The following is a 22,440-nucleotide window of genomic DNA, read 5'->3' as shown; positions in this document are numbered from 1 at the left end:
GGTGTGGTCACGTTGAGAGTGAACTCGAGCAGCGTGTGGGCACGTTGAGAGTGAACTCGAGCCCAATAATCTGCCCTCTCATATCATCATCATAATCATCATCAAAGGGGATTTCCTGAAGGGGTCCCCGGACTCCACTTTGAGAAACACTGGCTTAGAGCACCTTTAACTTCCATTCCATTTTCCTCTTAAATCCCCATCAAAGTAAGCCACTTGTATTGGGAGGGTACCCCCCCCCCCCCCTTCCTTTTTTTCTACTTTTCCTGAGTAAAAACTCTTAGTGTCTGGGTGGTGTTTTTTTCTGCTAACAACTACAACTTCCCTTTGTGTTTTGGGGGAGTGGACCCTCATCTCCTTCACGATTTGTTCTCAATTCATTTGCACGAGGATGCGTGCAGGTGTGGCAGTGGTGGTGACCCCCCTTGTGCATGTGGGCAGCTTACCCAGAACACATCATAGATGAGCAGGCCCGACAGGAGCAGGCACGACACCTTCAGACTGGGCAGCCGCACAAAGGCAATCATGGCCACACACAGACCCATGGCCAAGGCTGTGGGGAGAGAGAGAGAGAGGACACACACACAATCCCATTAGAAAGTACAATACACATCTATTCTTATTTAGAGATGAGATACTTCCTAACTCCACGTACTAACATTTCAACATTATTCCTATACACAGAGGCACACACACACATGTATGTACTTAAAAACACCAATCATTCCCACTCATTCTCTCGATTGACTAAAAAAGGGAATATCCTGGGATACAGGATACAGAAGGAGGGAGCAGTTATGGACACAAACGCCAGAGCACACACACACACACACACACACACACGGTGACGCACCATCCATAAGAAGCCAGTGTCCCGTCAGCACCCATATGAGCACGAGCATGACTGAGAGGGAGAAGGAGAGAAGCTCGGCCAGGGTAAAACGCCCGCAGCAGCCGAACGAGATCCTGAGGAGAGAGCACACGCACACACACACACACACACACACACACACACACACACACACACAGATTAATACAAACACAATGAACAACACCTTCCAGTTCAACTCAGAGTTCCTGAGGTCCAACTCTCTCGCCTTCCTTCTTTCCTTAGTTAGCATTTGGGAATCATTTTCCACTCACTATTCTACCCACGTGGCTTACAAAACTAGTACTCCTCAAAAGATGTGATATACTGTAAGCCCCTAGCACAGACACAACTCCACAGAACAGTGACAGGGTGTATTAAATAAAACCAAATACTAAGCGCTACTTCTTTTACTGTGTGTGAAAGCTGAAGGCTTTCTGCGTGTGAAAGTGAAAGCTGACTGTTCTCGTTATAAAAACAGAAGAGGTTTTTATTCCCCCCCCCCCAGAGATCATTTTGATGACACTGTTAGTGTCTCCGGTTTCAAGCCTTTCAGGGCCTTTTCATGGCGTGTGTACAGACAGAGCACTCTTGAGGGGACTCGCAACAGTGTCACTCTTACACACACACGCCATCCAAACAGAACCCTCTCTCACTCTCACACACACACACACACACCAAACAGAAAATTCTCGCTCACACACACACCATCAAAACAGAACCTTCTCTCTCACTCACACACACACCAAATAGAACCTTCTCTCTCTCTCTCTCTCTCACACACACACCATCCAAACAGAACCCTCTCTCACTCACTCACTCACACACACCCTAAATAGAACGTTCTCCCTCACACACACACACCCCAAACAGAACCTTCTCCCTCTCACACACACACCATCCAAACAGAACCCTCTTTCGCTCACACACATACTTTATCCAGAAAAAACCCGGGTGCGCATGCTCTCACACACACACACACACACACACACACACACACACGAGGTGGTCAAAACCACATACAGAGTAAAAGTAATTAGGTCTGCATTAATTTTGTAACTGCCCAGTGTCCGGCACAGGTAGGCATCCACTGCCCTCAGGCAAGAAGATCAGGTTGCATGTCACAGTGCATAATTACATTAAACACGGGGAACCTTATATAATGACTATAAATGAATGGCTCAGCGCGTGCAAGGGGAATGAACCTCTTCCTCCACGGTTGAGGTCTGCCGACGCGATTACACGACTCAGTAGCCAGTGTGCTGACGAAGCCAAGCACCAAAGCACACAGAGAGAGAGAGTGTGTGTCTGTGTGTGTGTGTGTGTGCATGTGTGTGTGCGGGTTATCCTTACAGTTGCACCTCTGGTGCAAATGGACTTTGATAGAAGAGACTGTTAAAGGCCAGACATTACTCCTCATTGCATTAGCAGGGAGGGACACTTCATGTTTTGGTTGTTTTCTCGGCCACCTAAAGAGCCAAGCAAGCAAGCAGGGGAGAGTGGACAGGATCTGCTCCACTAAAGAGGCTGGATCGAAACCTCCTTTCCTCTCCTGGGTATGTCAATTTCTCAGTCCACTCACAAACGCAAACACATCCGCAAAACAAACCACCCCTTCTAATGTTTTAACATACTTTGCGATAAACTGTCTTGTTTCCCCTCAAGCGTCTCCCTGCGCAACCATGTTGAACGTACTTCGCTGAAGAGCTGTACTTAAGACTTAAGTGTGTCTAAACAACATTAAGAATAACCACTGTCTGTCGAGTGTGTCATCCTTCAGTTAAGACATGGGTTTACTGATAAACGGCCGAGGAAAAACAACTGCGCTGAAGGAGTTTCTTTATGGGCTTGTCTAGGACTCAAGCGGCTGTGGGAGTGGACTTAGTTGAGGAGGAGAAAAGAACTCTCTCTGTTAGAACCGCAGCCCAGGTGAAAGCAGGAGGATGGTTTCTAGGCACAGCATGTCTGAGAGCTAGGCAATAATCACAGTACAATACATATCCATGTGGCACACATGTTTACACACACATTTGCTAGTTTGTTTGTTTGTTTAATTTAAGGCCATTTCAGCAACTAGGGCTATTTAATGGCCAGAGCATTCTGTGTTAGAGAATTGTTTTTGTTTTTTTAATCTATGCTAGTAAGATATTCTAAAACCTTCAAAAGGTGGGACCTTACTAAAAACATCAGCTATGAATTTTGGTGATAAAATTGTTGTCTTTTGATTTTCACATTTGCAAGTAAGTAAGCACATTTTTGGTTTAATGCCAATCAGTATCTTTTGTTATTTCATGGAGGAAAAAAGTAAAGTATTGTAAAAACTTTCATTTAAATAATTGAAAATAAATCACAATTCATAACTGCATAACATTTCACACATTTACAAAACACACACTTACTTGTTTTGTGGAGAGCAAGGTCGGGTTAGGTACTGGCACATTGGCAAGAGGAGGAACGCAAACGCAATGGTGGCTAACACTGTGAGGAGAAGAAAGGGTGCCATTAGCAACAAACAGAACATTTAACACACACAAATACACAAACTACTCACATACACACTCTTCCTTTCAGACAAGACAAACACTCAAAGATTACAAACACACATATGGACAGACAAGTGTACAAAGATAGAGGGGGGAGTGTGAGAGAGAGGCGAGAGAGAGAGAGAGAGAGAGAGAGAGAGAGAGAGAGAGAGAGAGAGAGAGAGAGAGAGAGAGAGAGAGAGAGAGAGAGAGAGAGAGAGAGAGAGAGAGAGAGAGAGAGAAATGAACAAAAGAAGGGACACACACACACACACACACACACAGGTAGAGCAAGGTTCTTCCAGCCATTAGTCAGGTTTTGGGCACCACTGCGAGTTGCACTTGGGCTCACATTACCTTGCAGTCCCCAAGAGGCAAATTGTGGGTGAAAAGTGGGGACGACTGCGTGTTGGAGCGCCTGAATATTTCATGCGACCCTTTTCATGAGACCCTGAATCGTGGGTCTGTTTGCTCATTTCTGGGTACTGCACAGCAACTTAAACCCCCTCTGAGGACACTGACACACACACAGAGACACTTCTGCCCTGCAGTCAGTTACAACAAGTCTACTTCACTGTCCCCTTTATGCACCCTCATGGAAAAGAAAAACAATACACCACTAACACCAAACAAAAGGGGGTAACGAGTGTTGTGTCTGCAGCGTGCTGTGGTTCCTTACACATGGATAAAGAACCCGCTCACCTAAAGAGGCTTTCCATGGAGGTTTCAGACCCAAGACAAGGATCTAAAGCCAAGCAAATCCTTCTTCCACAAATGTTTCAGCATTCCGACAAGAGGACCATTGAATGTCTCATTAGTTCTGCTGTGCAGGGTGTATTTGTTCATTAGTGCAGAGTTTCTTTCTTTCTAGGAAGAGGAGTGGGTACTGGGCGGGCACACCCATCTGGGAGCCGAGAGCACCACTCATTGCAGAGGCCTCGGCGCGACTCTAATGAGGCTGTCCTTCAGATCCTGCTGCGGAGATGAGGCAGGCAAAACAGTAGCACACGCTGCAATAAGACCTTTATGCTCATCGCTGCCTCAAGAGAAAATGGGTTCGAAGCACCCAAAGCCTAAACAAAAGGGAAGATATTCTGAGGCTGTGTGAGAATGTAAGAGTGTATGAGTGTGTCTGTGGGAGTGTGAGAGCATATAAAAGTCTGTGAGTGTGTGTGTGCGTGTGTGTGTCACAGAGTATATAAAAGACTGTGAGTGTGTGAGAATGTGAGTCAGTCTTCATGTATGAGTGCATAAGAGTGTTAAACTGTGTGTTTGTGGGTGTGCGAGTGTGAGTGCATAAGAGAGTGAGTTTCTGTGTGTGTGTGCACTTGTGTCCTTACAGGCAGACACACACAGCACTATCATTTCCACTAAGTGCGGTCGGTCACCAGCAGAGGGCACCACTCAGGGGGGGCAGCGCCGCTATTCCAGGAACAGTAGTGTGCGCTCCCCGACCCAAACTCCACCACAGTCACGTAAACATCAGGCCTGATCCCTCATCAGCAGCCCTAATCGCACAGGCTTTTGTCTTAATTGGGGGATTATGGAGAAGCGGACACCCTCCCCCCCCTAGAGTCCCCCATCTTAAGAGGCCGGATCAGGGAGGTCACGACCTTTAGAAGACCTGACACATGGGCTCCACACGGAAGTTCAGTTCAAGGGGATGGGATTCAAATGGTTTGTTTCAGAGAAAAGGATGTATGTGTGTGTGTGTGTGAGAGTGTTAGTGGTGGTGTGTGTGTGTTAGTGGTGGTGTGTGTGTGTGTGTGTGTATGTGTGTGTGTTGGAGTAGTTCTCGGAACTGATGTGGCTTCGGGTAGGAGCACACCTGTTGTGGCGTATGATCAGGGTTCACCTCTTGTGGTGTGTGCGGGTGTTGCGGTGGGACATACCTGCAGTGCAGATGGTGAAGACCACCTGGACCGAGTCGAAGAAGAAGAACATGACGAGCAGAGAGACCGACGCCCCGATGGGCAGGAACAGTGCCTGTGTGGAGTCTATGGTCTGAATACCTGGAGGATATCACACACACACACACACACACACAGATAGACAGAAAGGCGCACACACACACACACAGAGACATACAGACAAGCACACACACACACCACATAGAGACAGACAGACAGGCGTGCGCACACACACACAGACAGACAGACAAACAGGCGCGCACACACACACACACACACACAAAACAAGAGGGGAAAAAAGAGAGAGAAATTAACCAATTGAAGGGGTGTTCTGTTTCACAGATGAGAGCATGAAGGGGCTTTTCCTGGGAATTTACACCGTAAGCAAGACCAAAGCTGGAGTGAAACGTAAATTAACCAATTTATATAGCCTACATGTCATGACACATCAAAGTGTTTATGATTCTAATGGAATTCTATCGCAATAGAATATAACAATAGACAGCTGTCAGATGGGGGACTGACATCTCTGGTGTAAATTCCCAGGGACGGTTTCACAGACAGCCCTGGCATACGGCAGCCACGAAGGCTGACGTTACTCCCAAGAAGAGGGACAATGTCCCCTGGATCAGATTCCAATGACTATCTACACTTCATGGAATCCGTTCCTATGGTAACGGTGTGTAAACAGAGTTCTCATGTCAGAATGCAGCGAGTGAAGGCCACATGTAGGCTACACCGAGTTGTTGCTATGGATTATGAGGCCATTTCATATAGTTTCCAAGCCTATAGAGGCACACTGGGATTTAATGAAACCGGTGATAGAAGCCTATGAGGATGAGGATGTGGATGGGTGTGTGTGTGTGTGTGTTAGGGGTGTCACGATTCTCCAAATCCTCGATTTGATTTCATTTTTGATTTTAAAGTCATGATTCGATTAGATTTTCAATCTTTATTTAAATATTACTATTAATGCATTCCTTATATGTTATTTACTTTTTTGGCCTTTTTCTTTCCTGTTTCGGGGGGCTTTTATTTTGAAACCGTTCCAACTGCGAGGTTGTAATGTAAACAGAACAAGCATTAGGCTAAACAGAGACATGAACATGGTGAAATGAAACAACACAGAATGATAATTTGATTGTTTCAGCACACTCTGAAGAGACCCAGGGTTAGTGTTCATGGAATATGTACTTATCAATGTGCATTTTAAGCCTTAGTCATTTTGGACTGTAACTAGATCATCTTTGGCAGCCGTGGCCTACTGGTTAGCGCTTCGGACTTGTAACCGGAGGGTTGCTGGTTCGAAACCCCGACCAGTAGGCACGGCTGAAGTGCCCTTGAGCAAGGCACCTAACCCCTCACTGCTCCCTGAGCGCCACTGCTGTTGCAGGCAGCTCACTGTGCCGGGATTAGTGTGTGCTTCACCTCACTGTGTGCTGAGTGTGTTTCACTAATTCACGGATTGGGATAAATGCAGACACCAAATTTCCCTCACGGGATCAAAATAGTATATATACTCTTTTCACTTGCTAAAATGAGTAGGCTAAGTTAGTGTTAACTGACGTGAATGAACGACAAAAGACGAGTCTGCCCCAGGCAATGTGTGTGTCTGACTGTCTCTCACTCCCTCTTTCTGCGTGCGAAAGCCTATAAGTATGTCTATCCTGAGAGAGAAACACAAAGACCTGGCCCTTGTCTATCCCCGTGATGTGAGTGCCGACAGGTCTTCCGGTCTAGAGTACACCCTGAGAGTGTCTACTGTCTAATCACATTAAAACACTATCTGTCTCACACCGCCAATCACATCTCCCTCACACACACACACAGAGATGGACACCAAGTTATTGGTGGCACGAAGTCTGATGTTTTGTTGTTCTTAATAGGAGCTGCAGCAGATGACGTTAGGCCTTAACTGTGTTAAGCAGAGTCTGATAAGGGTTGGGATACGAGAGGGGAAGGTTCTTAACACCATCTATGAAGCTCTGACATGGCAGGCAAGGTGAACAACCCCAAAACCTGTGTGTGAAAAAAAAGTGTGTGTGTGTGTGTGTGTGTGTGCGTGAGAAAAATGAAGTAAAAACAGGTCTTTGAAATCCTAATGTGGCGTGTCCAAAGGGGTGCCTTTGAGCCTTCATCAGCCGGCGTGCTAGTGAGACATGCTGCATTAGGCTCCAGTTTCACATGCTTCTCCCCACTGGCCAGTCATACCACATTAACTTGCACCCACACACCCACACACACACATTCACACATACCCACAATGGTCTTCCAGCGCATCAATATTTACACACACATACACACACTTTCCAACTTCATTTGGGATGAAATCATGAGCATTTCTGAAATAGTTCTGATGACAGAACAGTTTTTCCACACAAAACTCAACATGCAATGTTCCAAGGCACAATCTGACTCATTGTCAATAAAGACCCAGACAAGCAGCAACAAAATAATACAAAAAATATTTCCATAATTTATCTATTCAAATGCTGCGCACATTGGCTTGGAATGGCTTCACTTGAAGCAACAAATCACCCCTTTATCTTGAAAAAGCAACCAGCATCTGATTCATTTTAAATAAAGATATAGAAATTGCTTTGCCCATGGTCGCAAAAAGACCATGCATGAGCACAACTACTAACCTCATCAACCCTCTCTGGCTAAACTGCCATGATCTCACACACACACACACACACACACACCAGTGGGTGACAGCAGTGCTCTCAACTAATTATGCCTTTTCTCATTTATTCATTACGAGGTGGGACATGATTCATTGTCTCTAACAACCAGAATTTTACACAGTTGCTACCTGCACACACCTATGACTCATTAGAATATAATGCAATCATGATGACTGAGCCTTTCAAAATATACTTGGTGATTATTTATCGTCCTTCAGGACAAGTGGGTGCTTTGTGCACAAATTGGACTTTCTACTGTCAGCAATTCAAGTTCATTCTTTTCACTAGATGTAAATGATGCTACAGACACTCTTTGCTCTGCACTGGCATCTCTAAATGTCCTCTTTCCACAAGGACCTCTTGCTTGTTTAGAACCCCCATCACCCAAAGGTCACTAAGAGTATCCATAAAGTATGAAAGGAACTTAGAGCTGCTAAGAGAAAATGGCATAAATCCAGAAATGCCAATGATCTTACAAGGCGACAGTCTTTGATATCTGCTTTTTCATCCACGGTTAGCTTACACTTGCTGAAAAGGCTTTCTACTTGAGGAAAGTTGAGAATGCCAGAGACAGCAGAAAAACCTTTTTTGAACTCTCAAGTCTCTTCTCAGTCTTCTGTCGCAATCAACTACTTCATTGTCCGCAGATGACTTGACAACATTTTTCACGGGAAAAAGTTGCACAGATTAGTGCCCAACTCAACGAGGCTATAAAAAGGCACTGCCTTATGTAAACATAGTATTACTATTGGATTCTTTCTCCCGTCTGTATGAGGAAGAAGTCTCTACACTTCTTCAGTCGTCCAACAACATGCCCTGTGGATCTCATTCCATCATCTCTTCTGCAATCAATCACCCTCACTATTATACTGGTGGTTACACACTAATAATTTATCACTCAGTTCTGTAGAAGTTCCTTTTCCTTTCAAACAAGGAAGGGTTACACCTTTGCTTGAGAAAAGTACACTCAATTCAGCTGATGTGAAAAACTATAGACCGGTCTCCCTTCTACCTTTCTTGTCAAAGATCCTTTTGAAAGTGGTGTTCAAGCAAGTTTCTGATTTCCTATCTCAAAACTACCTACTAGACTCTAAACAGCCTGGTTTCAAGAGTGGTAATTCTACCAAGACTGCTCTTATTTAGGCCGTATCAATTTCCTATGAACTGTTAATTGTAACATTTATTGATGTCATTGAAAGTCACTTTGGACAAAAGCGTCTTCTAGGAACTATAAACACAAACATAAAACTACAGGCTACTTCAATACCCTACTAATGATTACTATAGGTTAATATTTCCACATACATATAATTAAGATAATGTGTACATATGATAATTGTACAAAAGCAATGACTCTTCAACTCTGATACCATCCATGCAGTTCATGTTTGGATTAACATAGACCTTACAAAGATAATACATGGGACAATTTGAGAGCAATGTTGCTGGGTAACCACATAACCAGTCTGACCATTTTCCCACCACCAAATAAACATCACATCGACATGCCTAATTCTGACTGGCGGCCAAGTTGAAGCCTGTGACCTTAAACGTGTTTTCTGATAAGATGATAATGAGAATTAGCTTAACTACTGTACTGTTCTACTTAACTGCTGTTCTCCACAAAAATGTTGCCCAATTTTAGTGTGAACGAGGTAGAACCACATTCCTTAGGAACCCTGCCCAGCAACATTGCTCCGGAGTGCACCTGGCTAAATATCCATCTCACACCTGAACCAGTCCCATGTCTCGAGCTGACCGCTGTGTGGCGTTTTCACACAGTGTGTGTGTGTATGTATGTGTGTGTGTGAGTGTGTGTGTGCGTGAGTGTGTGTGCGCATGTACGTGTGTTATGTCACATATCGATACACACTGTTGTTTGAATTACTGTTGTTGAAGGAGCTTGTCGTGGGATTCCCATCTTTGTCCTTTTCCTGGTTCTCGCAGTCCATATTTAATGATCTAGAGACAGAGAGAGAGACAAAGAGAGGTGTTAGAGAATGAACACAGAAAATGACAACAAAGCAGGGCTCTACAGTGTGCCTATTTCACTCGCACATAGTGTTGTCACGATACCAAAATTATGACTTCAATACAATACCTGCCATAAATATCACGATGCTCGATACTGAAACGATACTACGGCGAAATCCTAAGGTATCCGGAAAAGAAAGGACTCATACCTCCTCCAAGTGTATTGAGTCATTTGTGTTGAATTCGGTGCACTTTTGTAGTGTGCAGGTCAATTCTGCATTCTAAACTTCCTACACAATTATTATTTTTATAGTCAGTAAAATAGTAGGCCTACTTTGTGTGATTAAGTCCTTTATTTTTTGTTATAGTTCATTTACATTGTGTTGTGTTTTGCCAATAAAGTAGCTTTAAATAGCCAAACTAGGCTAGATCAAGGTCAGTGTTGAAATTACTGCATGCAAATCACTGAATGCTATGCAGAGGGGCCTAATCTTTAGGCCATCTGATGTACAGTATAGGCTTCCCTAGGCCTTCCCGTGTTCATGGGATTTCTTTGACAGTTGCAAAGGGAAAAATGTGAGGATAGTCTTCTTTGCGCCCAGTGTACAAGTACGACGTTCCAACCACTCAGGTCTTTGTCAGATAGACCTACACCATTACCTGTTGCAATATGTCTGTGTGCATTCCTACATTAGCCTACGTCTATTTCTTTGATAACATGATTTGCTACCACGTAACAATAACCCGCTATTATTAGGACTCAACACGCTTTGGTGGTATTATATGCTGTGGGCTTTAATTAGCGCATTTCGGGTAGCCTATCCTACATCTGGGCAATACTTATTGAACAAATTGCAGTCTACATGCCATGACAAATATTACCAGTAGTACTGACCGAACATGAAATAGATTGTTTACAAGTTATGGTAATGTTATTCTGGCGTGAACATTGCGCTTTCATCACGTTAGCACCCTATGATTACAGCTCGTTATGTCTCGTCAAAATGATTACAGCTCGTTATGTCTCGTCAAAATTCATTGATGAAGGAAGGTTCGCTTTATCCCAGAGAACCATACTCATTTCACTTAGGCTAGACTAAAACAGAAGAGAAGAACTTGGCACTAACCATGTAGTCGTGTTTTCTATAGCATATTCGTTAACCTGTCGTTCGTTAAATATGTCTGTGAGGTGTTTAGCCAAGTTCCATGCGTAGCCTACTGCTTTTAAATGACTTTGAAACATATTTCACAAACGGGCTACCTGATGTACCTGATGGCTTGCCTTCACTATTCGTGATGTATCCGAAATAGTTGCAGATTTCACTTCACCTTTTGTTTTTATCCACAAGGCCGAGGACGGTTGGCAAAGAACTACTGTATGTTGACGTTGGCTGCGCACTCACACACTCAGAGCTGCCTGCTTGACACGCCCACTTGCCTAGATGTGTGCAAGGAGCAGTGAGAGCAGCAGTTCACGTAGACACAGAACGTTAATTTTAATAAAGTATCGATTCTAAAAACGTCGGAAATCGTATCGTTTTTGCGTGAAGGCATCGTGATACCTTTTTAGTATCGATACGCCGTGCAACACTACTCGCACATGCGAGTAAAAATGATGGCGTGCGAGTGCAAAAAAATATTTAGGCGCACTGGTGCGAATGACTTCTAACCATGTCAATGTTTGTCTACAAAATACACCACAACATCGAGAAACATTACTGGTGCAAACCATAGAATCACGTCGTGAATGCAGCATAAAAACTACACCTCCCATCAACGTTAGCAGTTTCGCGTTGTGACTCGCTAGTAGTCGCTTCTATCAAATCCAAGAGCACACAGAAAAGGCGGAAAGTTAGACTAGCCAGCCAAGATGCAAAGATTGAAGAAATTAGTTCTTCTATCCCCCGAATTCATCGGATATAGGAGGAACAGGATGAGATTCTGAGAATGCAGTGAGAGAAGGAAAGGTAACCTAACATGCCTTTTAGCCAAGTTGACGTATTGGCGGCAATATGCAAAATATAGCTGTAGCGAACAGGCACAAAAGTAGCCTCCCGTAATACTCCCATTTTATTCAAAGGTAGGACGCTACTGACAACTCCAGGCTTCCACGCATTCTTGTTTGTTTACACTGAATACAAGCTGAAGTGCAAAACGAAAGTAGGCCTAACGTTTGCCTAACTGCCCACCATCAATGCAGATATTTCAAATAAAAAATAAAAGTATAAAAAAAAATATCCTTGATTAGACTATGTTGGGTTTTGTGGAAGAGCAAATGGACTGTTTTAGTAGTAGTATTCAATATGCAGTCAGATAGGTCACCATAGGCATATTTGGATTAGCTACAGATTCACAAATAAATAAATTAGCATACATTTGGCAGGATACTTGATATACAGGCTGAATGCAAATATGGCAATGTATTATATTATTTTACATTAACAAAATGTAGGAAAAAAAGAACAGACTGAAAATAAAGTAGGCACTGATCTTTAAAATCCTGTTTCCTGTAGCCTAAATGTTGTCAGTCATTCTTAATCTTTGCAATTGGTGCACTGGCATGTTTAACTGTTAGCTGCAGTGTAATGTTAGATTATGTGTAAGTGAAGTACAGAACTGACTGTGCACCCAAATTTTTGTCTGTGCTCCTAAATTTTTTTAACTTGGGCGCACAAGAGCTCCTGGAAAAAAATGTTAGTGTAGAGCCCTGCAACAAAGAGATTCAGGACAGAAGAGGATGGGACAGGGTGTGTGTGGGTAATAAGAGACATTTTGCTCTGTCGGTAGGGGTAGAGGACACTCATTATAACCAAACTTTTCTTGTGCTTGCTTCGCTACACCTGGCTGAGCAGGTGGGTGGGCGGGCGGGCGGGCGAGCGAGTGAGTGAGTGAGAGAGAGAGAGAGTGTGTGTGTGTGTGTGTGTGTATGTATTGTGAAAGCAAACTCACCTGAAGCTGCCATAAACGATGAGAAGGATGGAGATGAGGAAGGTGGACACCTGACTGGAGTCCACAAGGGAATAAGCCCTGGCAGGGTAAAACACACACACACACACAAAGAAAAGAACATGATTAAACACGATGACTTCTGATGAAGAATTCAAAAAAGTATATAGCTAAAAGCATGTGCATTTTAATATCTACAAAACTGGTCAACGAGGAAACACACTAGAGCTCGACTTAATACTGTTAGCTATGTCTGAATGAACAATAATAGGACCACAAGACACCGATGAAGCACAGTACCTTCCTTGACACAAGGTTCACCCAAATAACATGACAATTAGATTGTTCTGGTTGGTTAGCATTGCTGGGATTTCTACTTAAAATCAATTGGATTATTTTGAGTCTTACATTTCTAGCATTTCAAGTTTGGAGTAAATGCAAGAATGTGGTACTTCAACAAAGCCTGCCTTCTCACCATCTGATTGGACAAGCCAAAAGACAAACAAAACAAAAGACACTTGCCAAAATGAATCCTAACACGACTATTTTTAGCACAGCCCAACCAACCACACCCTGTAACAAGGATCCAGTATTAAACTAAGACCTAAGTCAATTCAAAGTATACAGAGTCAAGCCTGTTAAAAATGTTCCAAGAAGAAAAAAAATCAGTAAAATCATAGAAATTCATAAGAGGTTTGAATGATTAATCAGATCAATTTTAAGAAGGCTGATAAGTCCTCAATTCTGACCCAATACACAGTCACATTCAGCAAATTGCTTCTTACATGGGTGTGTACGTATACAATCCTAGCTCTGTAAATCCGAAATGTCAAAATCGAGACACAATAAAAATCCAGCTAATCAGCCCGCTGCTTCAGGAGCCCAGAGGTCAAGGATCTGATTTGATTGGCTTCAGAGTTCAAATATCAACTTTTGCCAGGACTGCGGACTGCGGACTGCAACCGCTACAAATGAGCCAGTCTGCCTGCTAGAGCACCTTCAGCCGAGTGCACAGGGACAGGGGCCAAGAGGAGACGTTTTCCAGTAAAATTACTTCCATGAAAAAGAACAATTGTGATGTCCAATACTAGGAATCTCCTCCCTCACTGTTGGGTGTGGATAATAGCTTTGGCTCGGTGTCTGTGTGTGGGTATATGCCCCTATTCCAGGGCTCGAAATTAACGATGTCCCGACGTCCCGGGGACCATAAAAAATGCTTCCGGGACACAATAGAATGATGTCTGGGACAACTCTGGGACAGTAGACAAAATGGCAAAGCAAATTTCAAAATAGGTACTTTTTCCCTAAACTGTTCACATGGGAATCTAAACGTATCTTTCTTGTCTGAATAAAATACAGAATCTGGCCTATACAAAATTTGACCTGGCGTGACGGGCAGCTGGCAAAAGCAGCGTTAGCCAGCTGATCTGTAAAGAAATCTGTAAAGCGGTTTTGTACACGCAGCCTTACAACACTGTTTAGGCTACTGCTCTTCAAATCACTGTAGGCTACAATGTTATTTTTGGTACAAATATAGTAAGATACCCAAATGGGCTGGGTGCTTGCGTTTCCTTAGGAATCTGCCGTATTGGTTAAATTAATATTGTGACTTATAGGCCGACACAAAAATAGGGCAAGGGCGGTAGGCCTAATGGGTCACTTTCCGATATAGAGGTTAACTTACCTAACTAGCAGGCAGGTAAATGGCATTTGTTTTCATGACATTGTGAACATTTTTGACTGATAGTGTAGGCCTAAGGTTACACTGGTGTTCTAAAAAAAACGAGATGACAGTCCTCTCTGATTAAAACGGTACGTGTTTTCTGTCATTGACAGACAAACGTCACCAATATCATGCTGAGCTAAATAGCCTACTGCAACTGCGATTTGACAAAACGATAGTGTTGCAAGGTAGCCTATAACAATGAAAACAGTTATTTAAGTTAGCATTTGACATTTCGCTGTGGCAGTTCTAAGGGGTGTCCAAACTGCGGCCATGCACTTTAATCCGGCCCGCCGAGCATTTATTAGTTTATCAAATTATTAAAATAGGCCGCTCGCTATTTTTTCCAGCAATAGACGACGTTGTGGTTAACTTTAGGGTACTGCAAACTGCTTTACACTCTTCTTAGAGAACGTTTACAATGTCAAAACAGCTTGTTACATCGAGATACATATTCTAACTACGTTTTGCTAATTCATTTAATTGGGAACGCATTTGAGGGTGACAGCGTGGCAGGAGAGTAGGCTAGCCTATCTGACAGCTTTGTGGTAATTTCCCACGCTAGGCTACTTATTGTTTTCACTGAGATCTGTGGCCATGACATCATACCAAACTGACATTGAAATTAAAGACACGTGGAAATAGATTATTGACGGAATGTTAACCCTGTCCGTCAAAACGATAGACAATGAATGTTTAGTGCAACCTCAAAAAAGAGCCAAAAGCGCAATCTCTGAAAATGAGTGTTGTGTGAAACAGCAGATGATTAATGAAATGGTGTTTAATAAATTGTTCAGAACTGACATGGTGGACCAGAACGAGTTAATTAAGTGATGCAAGTTACTGATTATTATGCTGTTTATTAAAAACAAGAACTTGAATTTGGGACACTGGTGTTTAAGTCCGGGACAGTGGCAAGTAGAATTCGGGACAGCTGCGGGACACTGAGAAAAAAAGTTAATTTCGAGCCCTGCCCTATTCTGGTAACATCCTGGGTCACATTCCCCCAGGCCAGTTACACTTCAGGATTCAACCGAGAACACAATATCGGTCAGCAACATGATCACCATGCAAGCTCCACCTACTGCAAATCTGATATGTGTGTGTGTGTGTGTGTGTGTGTGTGTGTCAAATAGCACAGCAAAAGACTGAGTGAGACTGTGTATAGACAACCAGTCAGGTAAGACATTGCTGACCCAATGTTTCCATTGAGGGGAACCCAAATTGAAGCTAACGACCAGTGAGGATGGCCTTGGCAAATCTACACCTCACAACAACAACAAAAAAAATGATGTCAACCATCATCGGCACAAATCTTATATCTTACCAGCCCGTCCTGCGGGATAATTATGCAAACGAGAGAGAGAGAGAGAGAGAGAGCAACAACTGTAAACAAAATGCAAGTAAGCTTCCTCCAAGTACACACAGAATTTCCTAACTCTCATCCTGCTCTAACCACTTTTCCCACCAGCATATAAACATCACGTCGACTTACCCAATTCTGAAACTCACCGACCCCCACCCCCTTCCCACCACATATCACCTGCCGGCCAAATCGGAGCCTGTGACCTTAACCTCGTTATGACATTACAGGTCACAACCTTTGACCCAGTCCCTGCCGCTCAGTGGGTGAGGAATGTTGTCCAGGGCTGCGAGGTCTGTCCTGCCCTTGCTGGCCGACAGTGCCTTGGTTGTTTTGGGTCTCCTAAAACAGTAGGTTTTGAAGGAAATCTCCCCCCCCCCCCCCCCCCCCTCCAGTGAGCAGAAGTTGCCTGCAGCCGCAGGCTTCTGCGGGTTGTCATGTATTTTTCTTGGACCGGGCCAAGGCGAGCAATTCTGCTATTTCTGACGTTTTTGACTCCTCGTTGTAAACTCCAGGGGCAGCCAGAGGCTCTATGCCTTTTTTTCAACAAAAATCTGAAAGAGCTGACAACTGGAGGAAAACTTAGAAGCTCCAATGCTTTTAGCTGGAGTTGATGACTGGTCCGTGTTTCAAAATCCTTTTTGAAATACCTTCTGAAAAACACCTCTGAACACGCGCTGGAATCTCTAGCATCTAGGCTAGCAAGAGTGCCACTTATCAAGTCTGATCAAGTCGGCACGTGCCGAAGTGCTGCCTGAATCTGCATAGCCTCGGAACAGTTTTCTTTCTCTGAAGAGAGAGCCACCTCAGCTGCTGCAGCAGCAGCAGCCTGACTCAAAAAAGGCATAGAGCCTCTCTCAGACTTGTTACGTGGCACTCTTGCTTGCCTTAATGTATGATAGGGAAGTTGAGTGTGACAGGTAGTAAGTGAGATGGGGGGAAATGACTGCGCGTTGGAATTAAACGCAGATCCGCATGGACTCAGTCGGCTGTTGCCGCTTGCGCCACAGGTACCCCGAGAACTGCATTTTTCCCCAAGTGTACTTGGTCTAGGTGGGACTGTAAACAGAATTGATTGGATTTCCGAATAAGATCTTAACACATTGAAACTAGAGTGTGGCTACCCAAACCGAGCCCGACGGAACCTGACGGGTCGGGTTCGGACAAATATTTAGAAATTATAGTCGGGTTCGGACATATGGGGGCGATATGCATTGGAAGCTTTACATTTAAAATAGCTTATTATGTTGGGTAACCAACAAGTCTGCTTTACATGATGCAAACGTTTGTTTTTTGAGAATAAAGTAAAATGTATAAAGCAGCAAATATATATCGTTTTTCCAAATTGCAGCGTCCACTGTAAGGATGAGTAATAATTTGACTGATGGCATTTCACTGTGCTAGGCCACAGATTTGCCTACTAAATTAGTAAATTGCTGCGGTTAAATATTTTACGTTTTTGTTAGGGCTGTCAAACGATTAAAAAAACGAATTAATCTCATATTTTGAAATGAATTAATCTAGATTAATTGCGGTTAAAAAGTAAATTTTCTCCCTTAAGACTAAGCTTCTTATATGGCCTATTTAATACAGCATAAATCACAAAATTACTGAGTAACAAGGTAAAACACAAAGGTAAAAGTAAAACACTTCTATATTATTTAAATGATAATAATGACACAGTAATTTTGTTTTAAAGTATTCATTTCTTAAATACTACACATGTGATGCTGTTTAACTCGTTTGTAAATGGTCACTTTAAGAGCTAGTCCACAAACTCTAACATTGTTTGTGCCACATGTATAGCACAATATTAACAATGATAAGCATGATATTAAGTTGGCAAAAACAGCTTTCATTCTTTTGGAAATAAAAGCATGTAATGACATGATGCTTGCTAGACATTTTCTGTTTGCAATTAAAAGTGAATTATGAGTGGAATGCGTTTCAATCGGCATTTCATGTGCTTCATGTAAACGAATTATTGAAGACTTCAAGACTCACCAGTTCCATTACACAAAGGCAATGATAATTTGTTGATAATTGTTCTGCTATATGAAAGCTATCACTCTACTATTATCATCAATTATGATGATAATGACTGGGAATAATAGTAGAGTGATAGCTTTCATATAGCAGAAAGCCCCAAATGTAATTTTACACACTGTATGCTCCATCACAAAGTGCTTGTGGCTAAAATAATGATTAGGATTAGCTTAATGTATTTTTAAATTTGCTGTAGTATTATCGATGGGTTTAATAACACATCAAGGGGTCCTTGGCCAGAAAATTATTGAACACGCCTACTGAAATTTCTTAAATACTTTGTGGAAAACCCTTTATTTGTAATGAGAGCTTCAAGGCATTTCCACTATGACGAAACCAATCAGTCGCAGTATTCAGGTGTGATTTTGGCCCAATCTTTTAAACAGATAGTCTTTTAATATTGAAGATTCCAGGGGTCCCTCTTGTAAATCCTGATCTTTAGGTAACTTCCAAAACTGTTCAATTGGATTTAAGTCAGGGCCTGAATTTCCTTTCTCTGAAACCAATTGAGAGTTTCCTTTGCTGAATGCTTTGGATCATTGTCCTGCTGAAAGGTCTAGCCATGTCTCATCCTCATTGTTCTGGTGGATGGCAAGATTCTCCCAGAAAAAAATGGCTCCATTCATCATTTCTTCAACTGTATGAAGTCTGCCAGTACAATGAGATGAAAAACAGCCCCACACCGTGATGCCTCCACCTCCAAACTTCACTGTTGGTATGGTATTTTTAGGGTGATGCACAGTGCCATTTCTCCTCAAAATATGGTGTGTAGTATGACATCCAAAGAGTTAAATTTTGCTTTCACCTGACCAGAATACATTCTTTTAGTATTTCATAGGCTTGTCCAAATGTTGTGTAGCAAACTTTCAATGAGCTTCGACATGTTTTTCTTCAGTAATAGATGTGGGGTGAGCGTGCATAGAGGCCATGGCGGTGGAGTGCATTCCCTATGATTTTCTCTGTAACAATTGAACCTGCTGCCTCCAAGTCTTTCTGGAGTGGTCCTTGGCTCTTAGGCTACATTTCTTGAATTTCCCCTGGGGATCAATAAAGTATCTATCTATCTATTTCTGACTATCCTTCTGACTTCCTGGTCAAAAATCTTGTGAGGAGATCCTGTACATGGCCGATTGATGATGCAGTGATGTTCCATCCACTTGCAGATAATGGCTCCAATACTGCTTACTGGATGATTCTGAAGTTTTGAAATGCATCTGTAACCAGTTCCATTGATATGTTTTGCAACAATAATGTTGCAATGGTCTTGGTAGAGCTCTTTGCTTTTACCCATCATGACATGTTTCTTGTGTGACAACTTGGTAACGAAAAACCTTTTTATAGCTCATCAATATGTACTAACCCAGCTTATATTAATTTGCACAGATAGGAGGGATAATTACTCTTTAACTATGTATAGATTCCAGCTCGTTCCTTGCCATTCCTTGGCTTTGTGTACTGTTTTTTCTTAGTGTGTTCAATAGTTTTTCCCTGTGCCATTCCACTTTTTTACTCATAACTCTACTTAGGGACATTAATGTTTGGATTTTTTAATATGTGTGGATTACCTAAGTTAATACTAATGTCTGTAGACATTTTTATGCGAATAGCCTCTCTGGAAGTATACTTACTGAAAAAAATGTTCAATACTTATTTTCTCCGCTGTATATTGCCCACCCCTACTGTTCAGTTCTATTTCATATTTGTTGTAATTTTGTTTCTGCTTTGTTTGAATAAATAATAGTCTTATTCAACTCAATTTTGGTTAATCACTATGAAAATATAAAATGTTTGGGATGGATACCACCTGTGAAGTTAACCAAGAATGGTATATAATCTGCAGGGATTGTAGTGAAAACGGTAAAGGGTAAAAGTGTGATTTAATGGGGTCCTTTAAAGGAGATTTCAAAATATCGAGATATGTATCGTATATCGTGAAATTGAGAAAATGCATCGGGATATTAATTTTTTCCCATATCGCACAGCCCTAGTGGAAGCCAGTAATGACCCTTTATTAAGGCATTTTCCATGTAGGCTTGTGTGTCCATTTCTTACTTTCTTTAAATATAGGGGGCCAAATAAGTTTAAGTGCAATGTTTTGGTCCACTGTCGAGAGCGCTCCATTAATGTTTGCGTTACGTTGACTTAGCGTTCCTACTGACAGTGCGAATGTAAACAGAAAAAAACCCCTAGGAAGTTCGGAACTGTGTAGCTCAAGGTAGAGCCCGACCGATTTATCGGCCAATATTAGGCATTTTCCAAACTATCGGTATCGGCATTTATGGTCAAAAGTTACGTGCATGAACGCACGTCCAACTTTGGCCTGTTGGTGGCGCTAGAGGGTTCGAGTTGCCGACATGAAACTTGGTGACATGAATCATGGGACCGTCCCCAATCAGTGTGCCAAATTTCCCAACTTTTTACCATATGGTTCTATGGGCTGCCATCAGTGTTGGGCAAGTTACTTCAAAATCGTAATATATTATGTATTTACTTATTACGGTCATTTCAAAGTAATTCATTACATTATAATATTACTGTCTCTGAATTGTAAGCCATTACACTACTATTGTATTACTTTTAAGTTACTTTTACCAAAATATCTAGAAATATGGATTTGGAATTCTAAATGCAGTTTATTATGCTCAATGCAGCTCATTGCACTTCTAATGGAGGGTGATGTGGTACAACATAATGACTGAGCTAGGCTTAAGGCTAACAACAGTAGAATGCAATAGGTGCAGTGATGGCTCATGATGCAATACAAGGAACAATCATAGCCAGAATTTTGTTAAAAGAAGACAAAAGGTCAAAGTCTGGTCAATTGTGATAGAAATGCTGTAACTTCAGGCTTAGGCCTACTAAAATCAACAGAGAGCCCACTACCTGTATATTGTAACCCAAAACTTAAAGACATGTCAGGATAGGCTACACAGTGCAGCTACTGGCCATTTTGGTGCCCTAACTGGTGAAATACAGTATTAACCTAAGTATGTCATCATATGCCCAACTATAAAGATGTAATCTGCCTGTTCCCAGGGATGGGTAGTATTTCTGAAACATGTAATATGTGTTTCAAATGCAAAATAGTATTTTGTCATTTGTATTTTATTGGGTTGAAGGAAAGGGCTCTGTATTTTGTATCAAAATACTTTATTGGTGTGTATTTTTGTATTTTAAAAATACTGCAAAATACTATGTGAAAAACACAAAAAAGTAGGTACTACACACAGGTGTAATGAATAATTGGTAATTAGGCAACAATGGTTTATGTTTATCACAATCAGCTAATGTGAGAACTGGGGGATATTCCATCAACCTCGCTAAAGGCCAAACCTGGCTTATTTCGATAAGTCTCGCTAATTTTAGTGAGAAGTCCGTTCCATTAATGAGGTTAACGTGAATCCCAGCTTGGTAACCATGGGAATTTATACCACAGAACTAACCTGCTCCGTAGCAGGTTAACTTTCAAGCTAAATTAAGCTGTGTTGCAAAAAAAAAACCAATCAGTCGGAAAACGAGTCCAAAAAGATGGTTCCGTCAACCTGTGCTCTCGTCACCTGTAGCCTACAACTTCAAAAATAGAAGTAGGCCTATAGAAATGTTTTTTTCCGACAGTGCACCAAGCATGGATTTACACATTCACTACCTCCAAAGAATGTATGAAGATTATACGATTAAACATGTTTTAACTTCACATGCGTGTGGTTCTAGGAATCGTGCTACTCTGCGTCACTTACGTTCGGTGGTGGTGTAAAGTGCAGCGAGACGGTATAGGAAAGGAATGTCATTCTTGCGTGTTCGCAGGTTCGCTTCCCATACGAAGTATTAAGGCTACATTGTTCATCACCTTGATGATGGCATTTTTAGTTATAATCTTTGATGAAAAACATATGTCTACTGCTGATAAAGGGTCATGCACATTTGGTAGGCTGTTCAGTGACATATCTGATGCAAGCCAAAGGATAATTATTCTGTAGCCTAGGCAGCGAATAATTACAACTGCTTCATGTGTTGACGATTGTTCATGAATGTCAAATCAACTGTGTGCCACACAGATCAAAAACTAGGCATAAATTGAATTGAAAGCCAGTGCATTTCAGATAATTTTATTTCAAACACTTTGGGACTTATGGGAGACAATAGGCTATTATGTTGATACTAATTTATTTTATGACCACCTACACCTAGACAATAATTTGGAGTGAACTCTTAATATAAGAACGTAGGCTATAGATAGTTTTGAATATATGACAAAGTTGTTTTTGAGTTTATACTATTTATTCATTCTCTCATTTTGTTCAAGCATAGACTGTAGGCTATAGTCTATGTGTTCAAGAGTGAAGCCAATCAAACTCGCAATTGATTTCAAACCAATAGCATTGTTGTTTTAAATGTATGCTTTGA

The 22,440-nt window shown here is 42.0% G+C and overlaps 1 protein-coding gene across 6 annotated transcripts in view; it reads right to left on the bottom strand.

Moving 5' to 3' along the window:
• Positions 1-22,440, bottom strand: part of sppl3 (signal peptide peptidase 3) — a 51,748-nt gene that overhangs the window by 8,074 nt on the left and 21,234 nt on the right. For 3 of the 6 annotated variants that reach the window (XR_006021858.1, XR_006021859.1, XM_042060490.1), the window contains exons 2-7: positions 12,908-12,985; positions 9,858-9,946; positions 5,280-5,399; positions 3,265-3,343; positions 851-963; positions 444-550 (exon numbers count right to left, since the gene is read on the bottom strand). Coding sequence is in view for 4 of the 6 variants with exons in the window: in XM_042060490.1 (XP_041916424.1) it covers positions 444-550; positions 851-963; positions 3,265-3,343; positions 5,280-5,399; positions 9,858-9,946; positions 12,908-12,985 (586 nt within the window). In the remaining 2 variants the exon portion in view is untranslated. Of the gene's footprint in view, positions 1-443; positions 551-850; positions 964-3,264; positions 3,344-5,279; positions 5,400-9,857; positions 9,947-12,907; positions 12,986-13,312; positions 13,630-13,689; positions 13,859-22,440 lie in introns of those variants that run through there. The other 3 variants (XM_042060493.1, XM_042060491.1, XM_042060492.1) reach the window with 3 other exon arrangements.

This window comes from Alosa sapidissima, chromosome 13, assembly GCF_018492685.1.
Source record: "Alosa sapidissima isolate fAloSap1 chromosome 13, fAloSap1.pri, whole genome shotgun sequence".
Lineage (NCBI taxonomy): Eukaryota > Metazoa > Chordata > Actinopteri > Clupeiformes > Clupeidae > Alosa > Alosa sapidissima.
Note: the sequence above shows the minus strand (reverse complement) of the source record. Positions and strands in the feature narration are given on the sequence as shown.